The sequence below is a fragment of the Schistocerca piceifrons genome, chromosome 1 (assembly GCF_021461385.2).
Source record: "Schistocerca piceifrons isolate TAMUIC-IGC-003096 chromosome 1, iqSchPice1.1, whole genome shotgun sequence".
Taxonomy (NCBI): domain Eukaryota; kingdom Metazoa; phylum Arthropoda; class Insecta; order Orthoptera; family Acrididae; genus Schistocerca; species Schistocerca piceifrons.
This window is the reverse complement of record NC_060138.1, coordinates 954,317,041-954,337,263: the sequence shown is the minus strand read 5'-3', so window position 1 is coordinate 954,337,263 and position 20,223 is coordinate 954,317,041. Positions and strand designations below refer to the sequence as shown.

At 42.0% G+C, this 20,223-nt stretch overlaps 1 protein-coding gene across 1 annotated transcript in view; it reads right to left on the bottom strand.

Annotated features, from left to right (window-relative positions):
• Positions 1–20,223, bottom strand: part of LOC124776771 (discoidin domain-containing receptor 2-like) — a 783,719-nt gene that overhangs the window by 203,659 nt on the left and 559,837 nt on the right. Inside the window, exon 5 of the mRNA XM_047251912.1 lies at positions 15,821–16,052. Coding sequence (XP_047107868.1) covers positions 15,821–16,052 — 232 coding nt within the window. The remainder of the gene's footprint in view (positions 1–15,820; positions 16,053–20,223) is intronic.

Sequence of the window (20,223 nt, the reverse complement as noted above, 5' to 3'; positions counted from 1 at the left end):
CAGTGTGCAGTATCCTCAAATTAAGAAATATTACAAAATCTTTAAAGGCATTTTCTATAGGAGGAAAGATTTAGTCACTGAGGAATGGAGAGTATGTTGGCCACACCAGTTTGATACTGATGTCATAGACTATTTTCATTTAGCATTGGGGCATAGTGAGCAAAAGAAATGTTTGGATAAATTGAATAATGTAGTAGTGATTGCTGGTAGTGTCAGTAAGAAGGTAAAGGAACGAATTAAGTCGTGTGATGTCTGTCAAAGGGCCAAAGTACCGAACAGAACTAGTAGAGGTCCAATGCAAAGTACATTACCTGAAGACACCCTAGAATTATTATCAGTAGATTTATATGGTCCCCTCCCAAAGACTTCGGGAAATTGTGCATATATTTTAGTAATTTTGGAAGTATTCTCAAAGTTTGTGAAATTATACCCCTTGAAAAGAGCAACAGCAAAAGCTGTATTTAGTAGGATGGTCGAATGATTCAGAACCATCGGCAAACCCAAGGCAGTTCTATCTGACAATGGACCCCAGTTCATATCCAAAATTTGGAAAGAAGGAATGGAACAAAAGGGTGTGGAGGTTAAATATATCGCAACCTACCATCCAGCTAGCAACCCGGTTTCAAGGTACATGCGAGAAATCGGGAGATTGTGTAGAACGTGTTGCAGTCATAACCATAGAGCCTGGGGTAGATTCATATCGGATTTTGAGAATGTCATGAACACGTTACATCATGAATCTACTGGGTTCCTACCGGAAGATATTTTGTTAGGCAGCAGAAGTAAAAGGTTAATTGAGGAAAAACTAGAGTTTCCGCCTTGTACAAGCTTGGGGCTGAGTCAAAAGAAAGAATTAGTCAGAAAAAGGGCATAGCAAAAAGCTGAATCTAGATCTAAAAGACATGATAAAAACCTGTTTCAAAATTTAAAATTGAGGATTATGTTCTTTTAAAAACCCACGAAATGTCTAGTGAACTGAACCATGAATTTCCAAATTTAAATATATTTATAATGGACCGTATATAATACAGAACATTCCACACGATAATGCTTACTACCTGATCTACCCAAAATCCAAAAGACCTTTAGGTGTAAAAAATGTTGTGGACCTGAAACTGTATGTTCCTAGAAGTGAGTGACCTAAGTACAATAGAAAGCAATTTGCAGTAAATGTACTGTATATTATGCTGAAACTATTTTATTCCAAATGTAACAAATCTTTGTATATGTATATATACAAATGTCAGTGTGCTAATGTAGTTATGTGAGTTTCAGGTTACCAAATATCCTATAAATGTAAAGATGTATGGAGAAAAGGGTTGAAAAGAGAAAGCAAATGCTGTACGCCAGATAAAAGATGGGACTGTCAAAAATCAAAGTGGGCAGTATATGAGTCATAATATAAAGGACTGTCAAACACCAATGAGGGCAGATAAATAGTCAAAAGAGAATTGTAAGTGTGGTACAGGAGATGTGATAAAATGGTGCGAAACGGACTGCCCAAATCAGAATAATAGGCAGCTATTATGTGTAGTAATTTTCTAAATTTTATTGTGTGTTTTTTTCAGTAACTAAGGAAATGGACTGCCATTCAATGCAAGCAGCAACAAATTGTTTTATAGTATATATAGGTATTTGTATTTGCTTTTGTAGTTAAGTGTTAGTGTTCCAGACTTTGAAATTATTTGGTTGAGCAATTTAATAAAAATGAGCAATGTTCTATTTAAATCATGTTGTGATAGGAGGTTGGACTGTGCCAAAGGCACTTAAGCAAACGATAGGTAAATGTTCTTGATATATTATAAAAAATTATAGACCTATATAATGTGAGTGAAGGAAGTTTGTGGTATAAATTTTTTTGATGGGACAATCACACAAAGATTCAGAACAACTGTATAAATATAAAAATTAGTGTTCCCATCAAATTTGCACTTAGTGGAATTTACTGGAAACAAGGGCATGTGTAACAACACCAACGCTATTCTATTGTACATATAATAATTTTTTCTTCTGATTTTCGATAAATTAGTGTAATCTATGTTCTGATTTCATTCCTTTTCTTTTCTTGTCATTATGTTAAAGAAACTGTAAACAATTTTCGATGTGAATATTAATATTTATGTCAAATTTCAAGCAATGTTATAACTGAACTGAAATGTAAGAAACGTTGAAACTACTGTAAGATGTCGAAGTTGTAATTGTGCGTCTGGTCCATACGTAGGCAATGTATTAGGATATGTAGAATGCAAAACCTTTGGTGAATACCCTGTCTGTAGGGGAGCGGTAAAAGGTGGATGGCAGGCGAGCGTGGGAAAATGCACACGGGCGCTGTACGGCATAACGGGCTCAGCAGTAGTGGTTGGAGTTGGCCATCGGTCTGAGAAACACGCTCTGGATCGAGGGGGCTCTCCTGGAAAACGTGATTTCGTTGAGCCTCGGATGTGCTGTTTCCGAAGCCTATACAGCATGGCAATATTCCATAGGCACTAAATGGAAAAGTATTGCGACGCTATGAAGAAGTAAAGTGCCGATTCATCAAGAGCCATTGCTGTGATTGTACGTGTGCTCTGTGCCTCGCCATCTCGCCGCCCGCCAACCGCCACATAGATACAAACAGGTTGAAACTTTTAGTACTGTATTCATGTGGACGAGTGTTACTTTTGTTCCATACTGTTCAATAGCAACTTAAATTTTACCAGAACTGTCCTATCAGTTAATTATCCTCACAACTAACCTAGACAGGGTCCTTTCCACATGTGCAATCCGAGTGTCTCGAAATGAAGATTTAAAGTTTATGTTAATAATAATTACCTGCAGACCTATCTATGTTAGAATGATGTTTAAAGAACTTTGTTGTTAATGAATATATAGGTAAATAATATAGGTCTGACAAAGTTGGAAGATAATGTTGAAATTGGTTTAGTAATGAAGTTTAATTAATTTGAGACAAAATTAATGATAGTTAAATGAGCAGCAAATAAGACAAAAAGAGTAGTAACTCATATATTGGAAATCTTGAGTGCTTAATGATTTCAATAATCAAAATTTTCAATACAGTGATCATAACTGTTTAAGGGTCCCTCCCCCCTTTTTCTTTTCTATACATTTGAATTCTGAAGTGTACTGAACTGATTTGACCAGCAGAGTTAAAGTCAATATAAAACAAAAATTTCTCAGTGTTTTACCTTTTTCAAAATTGACACTGTATGTGTGTTTCGAAAGTGCTATTTCTAGGGTAACCTATGCCCGATTTTAATCAGATCAATAGACAGTACGAACTTTGTAGTAAACATTATAGTGTAATGTAATGTATTTATGGTTTATCCATATTGGTACAGAAAGTGAAATTATCATTTCAATAGATTTTCCGGTTCTAAAATTTTCCATATAATGCAGTGTTACTACGTGTTGTTATGCTTGAACGTAAATCCACTTGTACAGGGAAGAAACTCAGTTAATGCCTAATAAGGCTGGCGACCGTATTATTAACAATTGGTAGCATCTGCTGTGTTGTTTCTTGCCCGTCCTAACGTGTAGTGGCACTTCAGACTAGCTTGACGTATCATTGTTGTTACTGAGTGGGTGTAAGTCTGATTTTGCCTCCATTCAGGTACACGCAGTCAACATATATACCAAAATCCTTTCTTATAAGGTGAAGCCCGTCAACTTACCATAGTACAGGCTTTAAAGTGTATCGTGCACCCGAGCGTAGTGTTACAAGTACTCTTTGGCTTTTTACTATATACTTATTGCTCTTTTGTAACCTTCATTGTATAGGCCTGAAGATGACACAATGTAATGTTGAAACTGGCTGCCTAAAAAATAAAATCAAAATAACAGCTGTTGGCATTTGATTGTTGGAGATCGCTACATGGTGGCATTTTGGGCCGAATACAGACGAATGGAGAATCACTCTGACGATGCTAGGAACCGAAAATGGGGACGTTCAATGCGCAAACAACTTTGACAAACGCAGTCTGTAATAATTTGGAAACGGGCATCTCATAAATTGTGAAGGTAGTTGGCTTTGGCATTTTGAGAGCTGCTGTAGTGAATGTCCATGGTAAGTGGTTGAGTGAAGGTTGAACCTTGAGTAGGCGACAAATTGATGGACGTAGCGCTTCATCACTGAACCTGGCGGTCTAATCTTGATGATATCGTGCGCCGTGAAATCGTAACTGACTGTGTATTTGGGTCAACATGGAAACACGAAGGGGTCATCTGCTGCGGAGCCCCATATGAACGGTGTGACTGCACCAGCATTGTACTCTGTCGTTAGACACGCCACTCATCGCCGCTTTCCCTTCTTTACAGAGCAGGAAACCTTCCGACCGTCAGGTCCTGTGGACCTGAATTCGAAGTGATAGATGCTAATATTCTGGCCATTAACTCTGTCTTCTCTACAACGGAATAGGGAGGCCCGTTAGATCCTTCTAGATTGGATGTGTAGTACAGCTATGTGAATTATCGAGTGAAATTCAACAAGACTGTGAGCGAGGTATCCCGGGTTTCTGATGTCAGTGTGCTTTCTGAATGTTTGTACTTCCTCCCGTATTATTCCCTGGAATCGTTTGACAGGGACATGTAAGATGCCAGTACCTCCCAGTCGGTTTCACATGATGGTAAAATAGGGGGCCTGCCAGGCATGGCCGCAGTGTATTGTTTCTGTGTTGTAACTGAAATGATGTCAGCATTGCATTCTGTTGTAGTAAGTGTGTTAAAAGCTTCATCAGTCTGGACTTTGCATTTAATCCTTGAGTACCTAGGATATGCCTCTCAAGCGCCTAACTGCATGCTCACATTTCAGTAAGCGGCTGATGCTGCGTTCTGCACTGTCTCTTCTATATACGGTTCAAGAGGTAGGTGGTGGGAGGACAGATCTTTCTGAAAAGCTATTCCCAAAAATTACGTAGGGGGCTGTCCTACGCCCTTTATAAAGGTTATGTCTACAACGTCTGGTCTTTCTCGCCAAGCTTCGGACAAGTGCGCGGGTACGATGGATCATAGCACGATGTAGTTATGGTACAGTGAATAGGCAAACAGGATTCTTTCGCTGGAACTGCTCAACGATGAATTGAAGTCGAGGTCTTTGGCCTTAAGCTCTTCGGCAATGTTGACACTGCCGTGGGATGTTGAATAAGGTCCTGATATGACGTGTTAGTATGTCTCTTGACGATTTGTTTACCTTAGTGTATTTGATAAAGGAAGCAAGACTTACCAAAAATCAAGACACTGTCGTAGGAACTGTCGCCCCAGAGAAAGCGTTCCACAATACTAAAAGGTTGAATATGTTCGAAATTCTCAGACAAGTTGGTGTAAGCAGTAGAGAACGACCGGTAATATGCAATGCATATAAGAACCAATAGAGGTCAATATAGAATGTCGTAGGATGCGACAGGATACTTTCTGTTGATTTTGACAGATCTGATGATGGGTTTATCCTATAACGTGTAATGAGATGAAAAAGTAAAAATTATTTTGGCAGACCAGTGTGTTATCATTCAGTGATAAATACAGTTGCAGGTACGTGAGAGACCTCTTGTCTAAAAAGATAAGGAGCAACAATAATGGATGACCAAGATTAAAGTGCTCGAACCAAAAAAAGGTGTAAGACATTGAAGCAGTCATTCTGCCATACTCCTTAATCTTAACATCCAAGACGCAATGACAGAAATAAAATAAATATTCGGGAGTGAGATTAAAATCCAAGGTGAAGGAATATCGATGGAAAGGTTCGTTGATGACATTGCTACCCAAGTAAAAGAAGGAACCATATAAAGAGGTCAGAAGTATTGAGAGTAAACCGAACGAAGACGAAACTGATGAGAAGTGGCAGGAATGAAATTAGTCATGAAGCTGTGGAAAACATAATAGAAGTTGTGAAGGAAATCTGCTACCCTCTGACCACAATACAGTAACGTAAGACGGACGAAGCAAGACGATCATCAATAGCAGACCAGCACAGGCAAAATGGCCTTCCTAGGACGTAAACTGAGGAGGGAAGTTTTGAGAATACGCGTTCTGAGCACAGAATTGTATGGAAGGAATCATACACTGCCGGAAGTCAAGAAATAATAGAATCGGAGCGTTTGAGATGTGCTGTTACAGACTGATGGGGAAAATTAGAAGTCAGGAATGAAGAGTTCCTCTGCAGAATGGGAAACGAAAGAAATATGTAGAAGAAACTGACAATGATGGGACTGGGTTATAGTAAGTGCTTTAAGATTGCAGGAACTGAATTCCAATGTTGTGTAGAATAATTATTTATTCCTTTTGTTTTTAAGTTAATTTTGAACAGCTGTATTTGATGATCTATAATACAATCGATTACAAAACTCTAATGCCTTCATAATCAGGCGCATGCCGTGACAGTAAATTGCTGCGCACTCGCAAAGTACGCAGCTGCACAATCACAGAATGCTATCACGTACAGCCTTACCTTTACTGGCAGGAGCAGCAGCAGCAGCAGCAGTCGAAAGTTGACTATAATGGATATAAATATGTAAAATATACATGAACGCACGTAGAACTTCAACGAAACTGTTATTTTTCCCCCCATGAGAGTTGTTATAAATTTAGGAAATAAGAACATTAAGCGAGATATTATCACGTTTTCGTGGGTTCAGAGGCACACTGTGTTTTAGAAAAAAAAATGCAAGCAAATAGATGTTTAAGAGCTCTAAGCGGGTCTTAGGTACATGTTGGAGACGACAACACTTGACTACAAATTTATATCCCTCCCTCACATAAAGTTTTCTTAAAATATGATGATAAAGATGCAGGAAGTTTATACAAAACATATTGAATCAAGAAGACATTATAAAAAAAACATAAAAATGTGGCACTGCTAACATTATAATGAAGTATTGTGCAGTTCAAGTCTGATAGAAAGACGTCAATTTTAATGGCTCTTCTTTTTCCCTTCGAATTTCCGTTTTCTTCTGTGCACTTACTGACAACTTTTCCTGTTCAAAATCTAGGAATTGTAAGCTATCATACTCACATCCAATCGGTCTTTGTACCCAGTTCCATTTATTTAATGTTTTAATGGGTGTATATGCCCGTTCCTCACTTACAGCACCTAAATTTTCTAGAAAATAGCTGAATCTGGAGTCGAGGAAATGTCGCTTGGATCTCAATGAAGCACTGAATACTTAGAAGTTATTCATCATGTTTCTTACTGATTTTCATAATCATGGCTTTTGCAGTTGCCAAGAAACTTGTTGACAACTTGTTTAAAGGATATCTAAGATTATCTTCAAATATAATTCGTGTACTCTTCAAATGTGTAGTCTTTCATTACTTTACGAACCTGCGTACTGACAGAAACCCCTTTCTTCCATCTTAGATTCTGACAGCTACGGTAACTTACTTCCCACATACTTGAAAGTAGACCGTTAATAATTTGAATACTTGAAAGTATTTGAACACTTGAAAGTAAAGCGTTAACAATTTGTTTCATAATATACAGTTTGTAAAACGGGGGCAGAAGGGTTTTTAGAGCCACCTTAGAATCGAATACTGCGTTTTTGCCTCCAACTTTTGGCTTTCTTATTCTCTTCTGCACGACAGTCCCATCTGCATAGAAAACAGGGATCTTTCCTCACAAGTTGAACACATTCGATGTGAGGCCCATGACTTGTCCTGATTCCTTAACTTTATTCCCAGTTACGTAAAATATACGTCTTTGACAAAGTCTGTGATTGTCTGCTGTTGTTTTTTCACTATAAATTGGCCACAAATGTGAGAGAAGTGACCAGAAAATTAATAAATCCTCTTGAAGCCATAAAATTTGCGAAAGCAGGCACCAGTCGATTTATCATCCGTTGCTGAATTTTGCGTTAAAACGATACGTAAAACAAGCATGTGGGTCTCAACATTACGTTATCATCGAAATGTGTAGGTAGCTATATTATACGCTATAAAAGAAAGTATCTTTTTGTAGCAGGTTTCATTGGAAACTTTTACAACGAAAGAGTGGCGTTATTTTAATGGTTGAATAGCTACATCTTCAATACCTCACAGAAATTCTAAATATGGTCAAAACCAGCATGTGCCAGAACATTCTAAGCACTTTAGCTGAAAGTAGCTTCAAAAATACACCATAAAAACCCTTTACCTTTAGGAAAACCTTTAAGTGTCAACCAGTGTAGTCGATTCGAATACTTTAATAACGAAGCATCATACTGGGTGATTATAATTGAAGTGCAGCCACTTGAAGAGGTCTAGCGCGAGCTGTAATTATCATATGGCAGCGAAATCTGGCAAATATATTAATGCGTTATTGTGGAGCCGATTTAACTGAAAAAATTAGTTACAATTTTGGCCCCCCTGGGGAAAATATGGCATTTTGAAAGAAGAAAGAAGTATAGAAACGTTTCCACATGTAATGGATTAGGAATGGGACGCGGCCAGGGAAAGTCAAACAAGAGAGAAAGGCATAATATTGATTTTATTATTAACAGCCGCTTACATAGTTTGTTCAGTATGAGAACCCGAGACGTCGACGATTGCTGTACCACGCCAGATTAGCACCTGGTGGCCAAAATTGGAACTAACTCGTTTTCCAGCGTAAATTAGTTTCGCGTTAATTCGTTAGCATGTGTAGCAAGTTTCGCTGCCATACCCCCACTAGACCTTCATGAGGAGTAGTACTTCATTAGAAACACTTGGTATTTGAACTATCTGTGGCAAGGATTTGTTTCTGACAGAGTGTAATGACTTCCCATGGTACATAGACGAAAGTACTACTTTTAGTACAGTCTGTTCATTAACCGTGATTGCTGGGCTCATCGCAGTTGCATAAAAATCACAAGTTCTTCTCGAATATACAACGTCCCTCCGTTATCGTAAATTATTGACTAGTTTTCATAAAGTTGTAGAAATTTTCTGATGCCATGACTCAAGAATGACTAATCGGCCTACATAACGCTGGGAGAATGTGCCTCTTAGCTTTATACAGGGGTTTAAAACATTTTTGAGTCATTTCACCGATACATTCATTAGACTGTTGGTGAACTTTAGATGCCACCTGAAGATAATCATTTGGAAGGAAACTGTTTGCGGTATAATGAACGGACCTCAGCTACGGCTATGGTGGAACTCATTTACATTTGATGTTGAACGCTCACGCATTCTCTCCTCACTACCGTGGCTACCCTGTCACTTTGAATCCATCACAAATATTCACTGTGAACGTAGCCGTGAGCTCATAAGGATCTCAGGCAGCTAGGAACCGAGTGAGTCGCCGATGGGTATGTTCGCTCCCCAAGTTAGCTTTACCAAACATGCGGCTCCACTCGTCCGCCCTGGCTGCCTTGTAAGTAAAATGTCTTGCCGGCGGGACACGCCGGAGCGAACGGCAGCGGCGAAATTCAAATAAGCGGGAGGGGTTGGGAGTAGGGTTGGGGGGAGGAGTTCGGCTTGGGTCCTCGCGGCGCCACTTTACTCCCCACACGCAGACCGCGGCGTCGTGGCGTCGCGCGGCGCCACACGTTATGAAGTCGGGAATCCAATAAAGCGAGCGGGCCCGCCGTGGAGGTGAGCTGCGCCTGGTAGGCAGGCAGCCTCCGTGCCACGTACGTGCGCCGTCACGCGCTCTGCAGGCGGCGGCTGCGCTCCGACTTCAACGTCGCCAGATGGTCTGGGGGGTGACCTCGGTGTCGCTGCCTGCTAATTATATCATGTCAGTCCTACCCGTCCTCTGCCCTCCCCCTTTTCGCTATCTACCCCTTGCCACTGCTAAGACCGACTGTAACATTTCGGGAGGAATGGATCTGACACGAAAACAAGCGAAATAATTTCGGGTGCGGTAATTAACAGCAAACAACTTATTTGGACTTGCTAGGGGACCTTCCGGACAGGCCCTCTTCGATTTTCTTCATACTTAAAGAATTTTATGGTTAGTTCCCGGACATCAACTTTCGTAAATCAGTAAATCACAAATGTCAAAGATATAGGAAAACATCACATTTAAAGATAAGAAGACCTCTGAGCGCCATTAACTACAAACAATTTTAGAGTCGCCCGTAGCTAAGTGCGTAGTTCATAAGTCTTCTAACTGCATAGTCTCCCGTTCGATTCTCGCCAGTAGCAACTTTCTGTCCTTTCATTTACATTACATATTTACTGTCAAACGCAAATTATAATTAATAAATAATGAATCATTACTTTTAACGCTTTTAATTTTATTAAAATATTATTCAGTATTTGTTAATTAACGTTTTCTGTAATTTATGGCAGTTCATATTTAACGCTGCATTGAAATTTACCTACGTATAAAGCCCGAGTCACCTAAAACTGGCACCCCAAATATTTCTGAAACAGGTGCTAATGTCCTGCTTTCACAGAAATGAAGTGCAATCAAGAGCCCACATTTGAAACCCGTACACTGGATGTAGTAATCACAATAATGTGTAACTAAAAATAGACACGATTTTTTAAATGTATCTGTGCCCATAGAAATTAACAAAATGAAACTGGAGCAAACTAGGATGTAAATGGTGCTTTTCTCTTTCGCATACTTATTGCAGGCAGTCGTAGAACAACAGCAGTTTGAACGTTGCAAATGCTGTTAGTTATCTATAACATGTGTCAGCACCAATTACTAGAAACAAGATTAATAAACAAATGTTGTCAATGCTGAAGAAGAAAAGATTAACCTGTAGTGGTAGTGGTGAATCTGCCGACCAGCGGCATCAATAAGAGCTTCTCGTATTCCATACTGATGCTCAGGTGTCAGTACTTCATCAGAATTTTAAAGATGTGGAAGTGTAACATGTCGTTCCATACAATCAGGTGTAGTCGATATGTCCTTGTAAATAGTGTGCAAATAGTGTTCCCCAGAGAAAAATATTTAACGGAATCCCCTTCGTTCAATCCAACAGCTTGTAACCAATGCTTGAAGACAAGCTTAGTTCATTGTGCCCTTATGCACTGGACATTCACCGTGCCGCTACGCCATGTTCAACGCTGCAGTGGGACGTGGTGTAAATATGGACAGTAGTCTGTTCCATTCAATTTCTTAGTTTCGAATCTATGCTTCCTTAACATTATGGTGAATGTACTGCGACATTCTCGTCAATTAGACCGTGACAGTTCACGAATTACGACATTGATGTCGGTGGTATTTTAACCAATATGGAAAAATCTGACACGTGAATGACATATGAAGAATGTAGAGAGAATTATGTACGTTCTTGTGCTCTGTAAGTGGAACGACACTTGTCTGGCATTCACTCATATCAACAATTATTTGTGAATTTCTTCAACCAATTATGATAAAATGGAAGGTAAAGGAGCGAATTCACACCATAAATTTAACGGCATTGTATTCCTCAGAAGGTTCATACCACTAGCATAAAAGAAACATCCCGTTATGAAAGGCTGGTCGGGTGGTACGAGTCAGCAAAAGCGTCCTACACCTAATTTCCTATGTCACTGTTGGCTTAAATCGGTACTTTATACCTGCCAGTTGACAAATATCGTTTTCATGAGTTTCTGTGTCAAAGTATGTTAACTGTAGGTGACTATAATGAATGCTTACAGAATTTTAGTGCCGTGCTTGTATTGTTCACGACACTGCAACAGAAATCTGGAGCCGTCACGTAGTCTACTACTCTCTAACAGCTCCAAAGAAATCGCCGAGCTACTGGCTCCTTTAGAAGAACGGAACACATGCATTAAGGTCACATGCTCTCACTCCATTAGACACTTGAAGTTCAAGAGCACAATTTGGGACATTTGAGCAGAGTCTGGTGATCAGGAGCTGTATTTAATCACTTTCGTTTTCCGGCAAAATTATAGGAGTGAAAATCTTTTCTCTCCCTCATTTTGATCCTGCTGCTTCAAAGTCGAGAGCCATTTCACAAGCGTGCCACGACTACGAAATGTGCTCTTAAGATTACAGATTGACAGATCACAAATGGAAGTTCTTTCTTTTTTAAGGATGAACACAACTACTTCTTACATTACTATGTAATTACATTCCATTTTACTAAGTATTAAAACTTGAAAATAGTGTCGGATAAGAATCAGTAGCTCTACTTTCAGGCTGCCTGGGTCACAATCGTAAAATTTAAACATCAGGCAAGGAGTGACTTTACTGCTTATATGAAGTGTCTCGAAATTTATCCATTATCAGGTATCTTGGAGCGATTGCTGCACATAGATATAGATTTTCTAGGGTATGTGCAGCAATTTCTCCTGGATATCTGATGAGGGGTATATCCCGAAACAATAAATTCATTTCTTGGTTGATGTTTGACATTTACCATTGCAACCCAATCAGCCTAAATGCAGAACTGCTGGTTATTATAATAATGGTGGTCTTGAATGCAGTATTCAAGCACTTGCAAAACTTCCAGTTATAAGCGTTCCAAAATCATACGCTGAATTGCGATCGGCTTTTGTCACTTCATTTTTTACTAGGCTCTCCGGTTCGGCCAAGACAGGAGCTTTGCGAGTGCGGACATGTTATCTGACATATCCCCACAAAAGAAGTTTCAAGTGATCTTTGTGTGCAAAAGAATATCACTAAGACCTGAAAGATCTTTCTTCAAATTATGACTAGCCACGTCAATTGACAGTCTTACAGTGCAATGGATTTTACCGTTCTGATGGAAATAAACATTCTGTATGCTGAGCAGACGTAGTCTTCCTGGTTGTGGGCCCATGGAAATACTGAACATAAGTAAGTAAAGGTCACAGTGGTAAACCGGTTCTCGTCAGATCACCGAAGTTAAGCGCTGTCAGGCTGGGCTAGCACTTAGATGGGTAACCACCCGGCCTGCCGAGCGCTGTTGGCAAGCTGCACTCAGCCTTTGTGAGGCAAACTGAGGAGCTGCTTGATTGAGAAGTAGCGGCTCCGGTCTCGGAAACTGACATAGGGCCGGGAGAGCGGTGTGGTGACTACATGCCCCTCCATAACCGTATCCAGTGACGCCTATGAGCTGAGGATGACACGGCGGCCGGTCAGTACCGTTGGGCCTTCATGGCCTGCTCGGGAGGATTTTTTTTTTTTTTTTAGTTTTTAGTAGGTAAATTTCAGCGGTAACTGCTGCACTATCTCACTTTTCATCCCAAAAACAGTAGTGAGAAACAACACTCCAAATGGTAGTCACACTGCATATCGTTACACATTCGCAGTGGTGTGGTTCATTAAGATTTTTATCGAGATCGTCATCGGCCTAATACTAATTCTCTTACTGACCTCTACACGCAAACGAAAATGAGCCTGACCATCCTCGTAGTGGATAATCTCAAACCTTCAACTGATGAACAACAGATTTCCTGTACGGACAAAATTTCAAATTTTTCACTAAATTATACGAACTGATTCAAGTTCGTGTCTTAGTCCAAGATCACCTTGGCTGATGAGTGGATGTCTCAGCACTTAGATGTTTTTAAGAGTTTTATTCTCATTCAGTTCCGCTGTCTCATTGTTTGCGAAACTTACTATTTTCTCACAGTCAACTAACCGTATTTTTGCGACTGGAAACAATATCTCAATGGCCAAGCTTCAAATTAAATATTGGAGTATTCTTATGTCGCGGTTTACGGTCCACCTAAACATAATTGCAAGAAAAGCAGAGGTGTTTGAGATTCATTGGAAGAATCCTTAGGATTCATGAAAAATGTCAGAGTGAGGGAGGCTTTCCGGACAGTGTTTTAGCGAGCGTGAAAGATGTTCCCAACTACAGTGGCAGACGCTGTAAGAAAGACGTTGTGTATCACGATGTGGGGTACTATTCGCATAATGAGAGCGTGCGTTTCTATGAGAATCAACCAATATATTGCTTCTTTCTATTGGCGAAAGTATCAGGAAAACAAACTGAGAGCTTCGGTCTCACAAGGAGGCTTACCAACAGTTCGAACCACCGGCGACTGGAACTGGACAGAGTTGGAAGTGACACGCGGTACAAATCTATATCTATATCTATACCCCGCAAGCCATTTTGCATTGTGTGGCGCAGGGTACCTCATGTAACATTGTAGTTCCCCCCCCCCCCCCCTTTGTTCCATACATGAATGACGCGTGGGAAGAATGATGTGCACAGTCTGTCGCAAGAACTACAATTCCTCCAATTTTCTGGTCGTGGTCATTTCATGAAACTAATGTGGAGGACTCCTTTTCGCACGTACGTTCTCTAAATTTCAACAGCAACCTTCTCCGTGATATATAACGCCTCCCTTGTAGCGGCTGCCACTTGAGTTCGTTGATCATTTTCATAACGCTCTTGCGCTTACTAAATGATCCCGTGATGAAAGTTTCCGCTCCTCATTGGATCTTCTCTACCACTTTTTACAGAATAAAAATCCGATTCAGTTGCCAGTAGTTTTCTTAATTTATTACAAGACCCGTTTCGAAGCTTAGAGCTTCATTTTCAGGTGCCGCCAAATAATTATGAAAACATAAATGTGTGGCAGTCGGGCCAGTTAGTCATGGAAGATCATACCCACTTCCGTGTTGCGCTGTCCAGACGGGTCAGATGTGGTATCTAAACACTGAGACACGTACTAGTTGTGGCCGACCATTGTTCACTTGAAAAAACTGGAACGACGGTGTTGCCGAATGAGAGGTAACACATGACGTGCTGTTGTGTCATGTGAATTGATGTCAGTCACCACCGGCCGTGACCTTAGGTTAGCCGGCTGGAGTGGCCGAGCGGTTAAAGGCGCTACAGTCTGGAACCGCGCGACCGCTACGGTCGCAGTTTCGAATCCTGCCTCGGGCATGGATGTGTGTTATGTCCTTAGGTTAGTTAGGTTTAAGTAGTTCTAAGTTCTAGGGGACTGATGACCACAGCAATTAAGTCCCATAGTGCTCACAGCCATTTGAACCATTTTTTTGACCTTAGGTCATTCTTGAAGATGAAGGTCGTCAGTGGCACCGCAGAACCGCGATCATATCTGACACAATGCGACGGCATTCAGCATCATTCCAAGATATCCATTCACGGCAACACTCCAAAAGCGCCTTTAGTGTTGTGAAAGGAAGCCTACGCATGGGACGGTAATTCCCTGGACCGGCTGCTGCTCGTCCATTATTTGTTCTTGGATGACAGGCGAAGCGGTGCAGAATACGCAGATCATCTCCTGCGGTGACCAGACGTGGTCGATTGGAAACTAGACGGCGAATATACCTCACGTTCCCAAGCACCCCACCATCGAGTCACTGCCACATACGAATGCCCCATAAGTATGTTCCACACGATTCGACCAGCCGGTATAAAAGAGGCCCACATTGAGCCCTCTTCCAAACTGTTTGTTGCTGCAACGCTAATACGGATACACAGCATCTGCTTTCCTTCAGGGTGATCACTCAATGTATGACGCTGTTCGTGCCTGTTATATACCCTGTCTGGCCTGGTAGCTACACTAACACATGAACAACACCAATGAATTCTGATGGTCCTTATATGCCTCCGGTAATGCAGTTCTGATCATATATACGCTTGCTGATGGTGTGTATGAGTACGAAGCCACACATTCATCCGACCATGTCTTCTGGGTGCTTCACCTTTACTGCCAAGCACTATGTAAAAAACGCTAACGCTACAACACCCAATCTACCTCGGAAGTTACTTTTATATCTGTCGACTTCGTACCATTAATAACAACGTGTTGAGTACCCTCCCACACCCATAAAAGGATAATAAGAGGAGAGCGGTACACCGCCCAATCTCCGTCGATATGCTACTGTAGCTAGGGCAATGAGCGTTGGTGCTCTCACAATACCGACTTAGGTGCCGCACACAGACCTGTTCGCATTCGACAGCATGAAAATAATACTTTGTGATACAGACGCGCAGTGACTTACCTTGTTACCTGCTTTGTCCCTCCAGCGGGCCCAAGTGGCGAGACCGGGCCGCCAATAGTCGAGCAGATAGTTCTCGGCGTACTCCTGGCCCAGGCCGTGTCCGAAGCGGCCCTGAGTGCGTACCGCGGTGACAGCGTGCAGCGAATGCAGCTCCACCTGCAGCCACTCTTCGGCGGCTCGCGTCACCATGTTGCGGGGACACCAGGCACCGCCGCCCTTGTCCTCTCGCAATCTGCAAAGGACCAGGTTACACGCTAGGGTCACTCTCACGCACTTTTCTCGTAATATTGTGCCATGATAACAGCTGCACGGTGGAGGTCCTTGCCCCTTCAGTATGTGGTGCCAAAAGCTGCAGGCAGTTTCCTCGTTGTAAGCGAGAGAGCGTCGCAGACATGGCAAGCGTTTCAGCCAGCGCCACCGGTGTCCACGAGGTAACGACTAGACCGCCCTATTGGATTTTGCAGATAGCAGAGGAACGAGCTGGACACCGGGGCAGCGGTTCGATAGAGACAACTGGAGGCTGGCGCGTGTTGAGGACGTGCGAGGAACGGGCAATCCGGTGATCGTCGGTTTGGGAGTGTTCCAGTGTCGTTCCTCGTCAGCGCAGAATTCTTATATTATCCAAATTGGAGGTGGAACGGGAGGAAAGGTACGAAATGGAGGAAAGTAATGATATCAGCTGCATCCTGAATCTGTTGCTTAGTAAGCAGTTGCGTTAAGCTTTGCCTCACCCAGACACAATGTCTACCGCAAATGCGCGGGGCTATCTCGGCCCGCTGCCCGGTCGACTCACATTCCCACCTAGCTCCACCTATCTGCAGTTGCTGTCTATGTCCTCCTTTTTTTTCCTTTATTGAATTTCGATTCCTCCCGAAGGGGGCGGGCTGGCAGCAGCTTAGTATGCCGCTCTTCAGCCTGCAGACTTTGTTTTAAAAAAGGAGTAGATAATATATAATAAAAACAGGCGACGAAATCGGAGACAAAGGGTAACATGTCGAAAAAATCGTGGAACGTAAAACAGAGAACAAAGGAATGACGATACTAATAAAATACATATGAAGCACACAGGAACAATGATAGACAGACAATTAAAAAACACGGCGACAGTTTGGTTTCTGTTCGCAACACGGGAAAAGACGAAACAACACTGAGCAGTCACTGGAACACTGCACTAACATATGATATACCTACCACAGCCGAGAGAAGGTGGAGGAAACTGGTCAGATGATGGGAAAATAAAAAATGGGGGAAGGTGAGGAAAAGCGAAGGGGGGAGGGGGGCAAGGAGCAAGTGAAGGATGAGGACCCATAAGAGGGGTGGAGGGTGCTGGGCAGACGTGACATGGAGTGGGGAAGGCAGAGGATGGGAAGAAAAAAGGACTCAGGGGGGGGGGGAGATGGGAGGTAGGGAAAGGTTAGCCAGGGAGAAACACACAGGATGGAAGGGGGGAAGAGGGAGCCCAGGGAAATGACAGAGGAAAGGACGGGGGGTGGGGGTGAGGATCAACTCTGACGAATAAATGGAGGGAGAGAGGGCATCATCCGGAAGGGGGAGTTGATGGAAGCCACCTTGGGAAAGGAGATGAAGGCTGTAGAGGTGGAGGGTAGGGGGACACAACAGTGAAGGAGTGGCAGGGGGCGGGGATGGGAGAGGAGAGGAGCAACCAGGGGGCGATGGTAGGTGTAGAGTATGCGGATATGTTCAAGGAATAGGAGCAGATGGAGGAAACAAATGAGGTTATAGAGGATCTACGTGGGGGACAGGAGGCGTATACAGAAGGCGAGGTGGAGTGCATGACGGTGCCCGCATCTCGTGGTCGTGCGGTAGCGTTCTCGCTTTCCACGCCCGGGTTCCCGGGTTCGATTCCCGGCGGGGTCAGAGATTTTCTCTGCCTCGTGATGGCTGGGTGTTGTGTGCTGTCCTTAGGTTAGTTAGGTTTAAGTAGTTCTAAGTTCTAGGGGACTGATGACCATAGATGTTAAGTCCCATAGTGCTCAGAGCCATTTGAACCATTTTGCATGACAGTCAAGGATCTGGAGGGACTTATAGAAATTGGAGGGGGGAGGGGCAGATATCCAGGCGGGACTGGCATAATAGAGGATGGGACGGATTAAGGATTTGTGGTGTAGAGGAAGGTAGAGGGGTGCAACCCCCATGTCCGGCCAGAGAGGAGTTTGAGAAGTCGGAGACGGTTGTGGGCTTTGTATTGGCTATGTGCTCCACTCTCGCTAACTTTAGATTCCCGCTGGAGGTCGAACTTTAATGCGCAACCTCATTGAAGGGTGTGGATTCATTACCCATCGAGGCAAATCGATTAAATGAATGCGTAATGTGTCTTATTTCGGACACATTCATACTATCGATTTGCCTCAATGGGCACTATACTGACAAGAGTCATTGTGATTGCACTCTTACATTCGACGTTCACCGGGTATCCAAAGTTAGAGGTCATGGAGGACGTAGACAGGGAACGCGGGTATGTGGCGCTTCGTGAGAATGTGAGTCGGTCTGGGAGCGTGCCAAGATATTCCGCACATTTTCTATAACCACTGTGTTCGGATGGTGCAGAGGTTAACGCAACTGTCTAGTAAGCAGTAGATCTCGGGTTCAAGTCCCGATCTGGCGCACATTTTCACTCGTCGCCGCTGATTCCTCACAAAGTCCAGTTACAGCTGATACTATAAGTTGCTATCCTTTCCTTTCTACCCCAATGTACACAATATGTATCACAACTGCGGATTTCGCTAGGTGTGTGAAAGACATTGATATAAAGAATTCTTATGGTTGGAGTGCATGGACAGTGCGTATGCCTTTGTACTGTGTGCCCTGTATTTAACATTCTCCATGAGAAATGCTCGTGCTTAATTAACGCTAGTCTGCTATATCGAAAGTTACATTTAGCTGAATATCAATTCCGGTAGTGCTTAATGTTAAGTGGTGGTGTGTCATAATTCACTTCTTATTTTATAGGAATTTTGGGTCAGATTTTCTGTTAACTAAGTGAGATAACGTATTGCTTTCATTTCTTCAGTTAGTTCGTTGGCTGAAGTTTTATGTGCATTTCATTTGTATTATTTTTATTAATGTTATTTCTGAATACCAGCAGCTTTTTCTATGGATAAGGAAATTGCGGTTACAATTCATTTTGTGTTTTGTAATAAACTTGTGTTACCACAGTGCTCAGCCCTTCCACCTTACAGCACCAGAGCTGCTGCATACTCATCTTCTCGTAGCTACGGATTTGTTATGGGAGAAATTCACGCTACGTTAAGGAGCCAACTCAGTGTGGTATTTCCAGCGACAGTAGAGAACTTGTTCATTACTGTACGACAGAATAAATAAATTAATAAATACTAACAGAACACTCGGCGCTCTTCTGATCAAACAGCTGTTTTGAAGCAACTTAAGAGGCAATTACCATTAAATACGAAATTTTATACATGCACTCTACTGACGCATCTGTATCCGTTTCTAATTATACTGATGTGCATTACAATGAGATTGTTCTTGCTTTGTGACCGCGTCATGTGTCATAAATGTACCAATATTTAGACAGCTACTACAGCCAGCTTTCATCGGGCCGACTGATGAAGCCTGCGTGCAGTAAATGCCAAAATGTCGGTTTTACTACATATGACGTGGTCATACACCCAGAAGGATTTTACTGAAGTGGACTAGGGCCATGAACACATACCTTCTTATAAACTACAGTGCTCAAGTGCAGTAGACTGGCCATTAACCATACAAGAAATAACCATTCAGATACATAAAACTGTTTTTTTCGGCATCATTAATTGCTATGAAAAGTGACGTGACTATGGTGCAGCGTAAGATTCGTCCACAATCTCCCTGCACATTTTTATTGCTATTAGATCGCTAATTCATACAGATATCTTTAAAAAGTATTACAGACTTTGTTTACGCGTTTCATAGGCAAATTAACAATGTGCATTCGATATTTGGAATATGCGTGGCTTAAATATTTGAATAGATAAATGAAAGGTCATTTCGCTTGTTTTCGATAAGTATCACGGGTAGTATGTCGCACATTATATTGGTTACGAGAAAGAAGTCATAGACACCGTTGCATTGTTAGGTTTCGTACTGTATTTCGTATTACTGAATCTGTCACTTAACAAATTAATCTGGGGTGGCATTGTGAAATGGGCTCCTAGTACGCCAAAGCGAAAAGTGTCGAAAAAGGCAGTCGAATTTGGTGCTACGACGTGCAGCAAGTTATCGATTTATCACACAATGAGATATATTTAGAGATGACCTTCTGTTTTTCTTTTCTCGTACCGTGTGTTTCACTTTCGTTCACTCCTCGGGAACTAAGACATAAGTTGTACATAATCATTTAGTAGGACATAGATAGTAGTACTATACTTACCTAGTGTGACCGC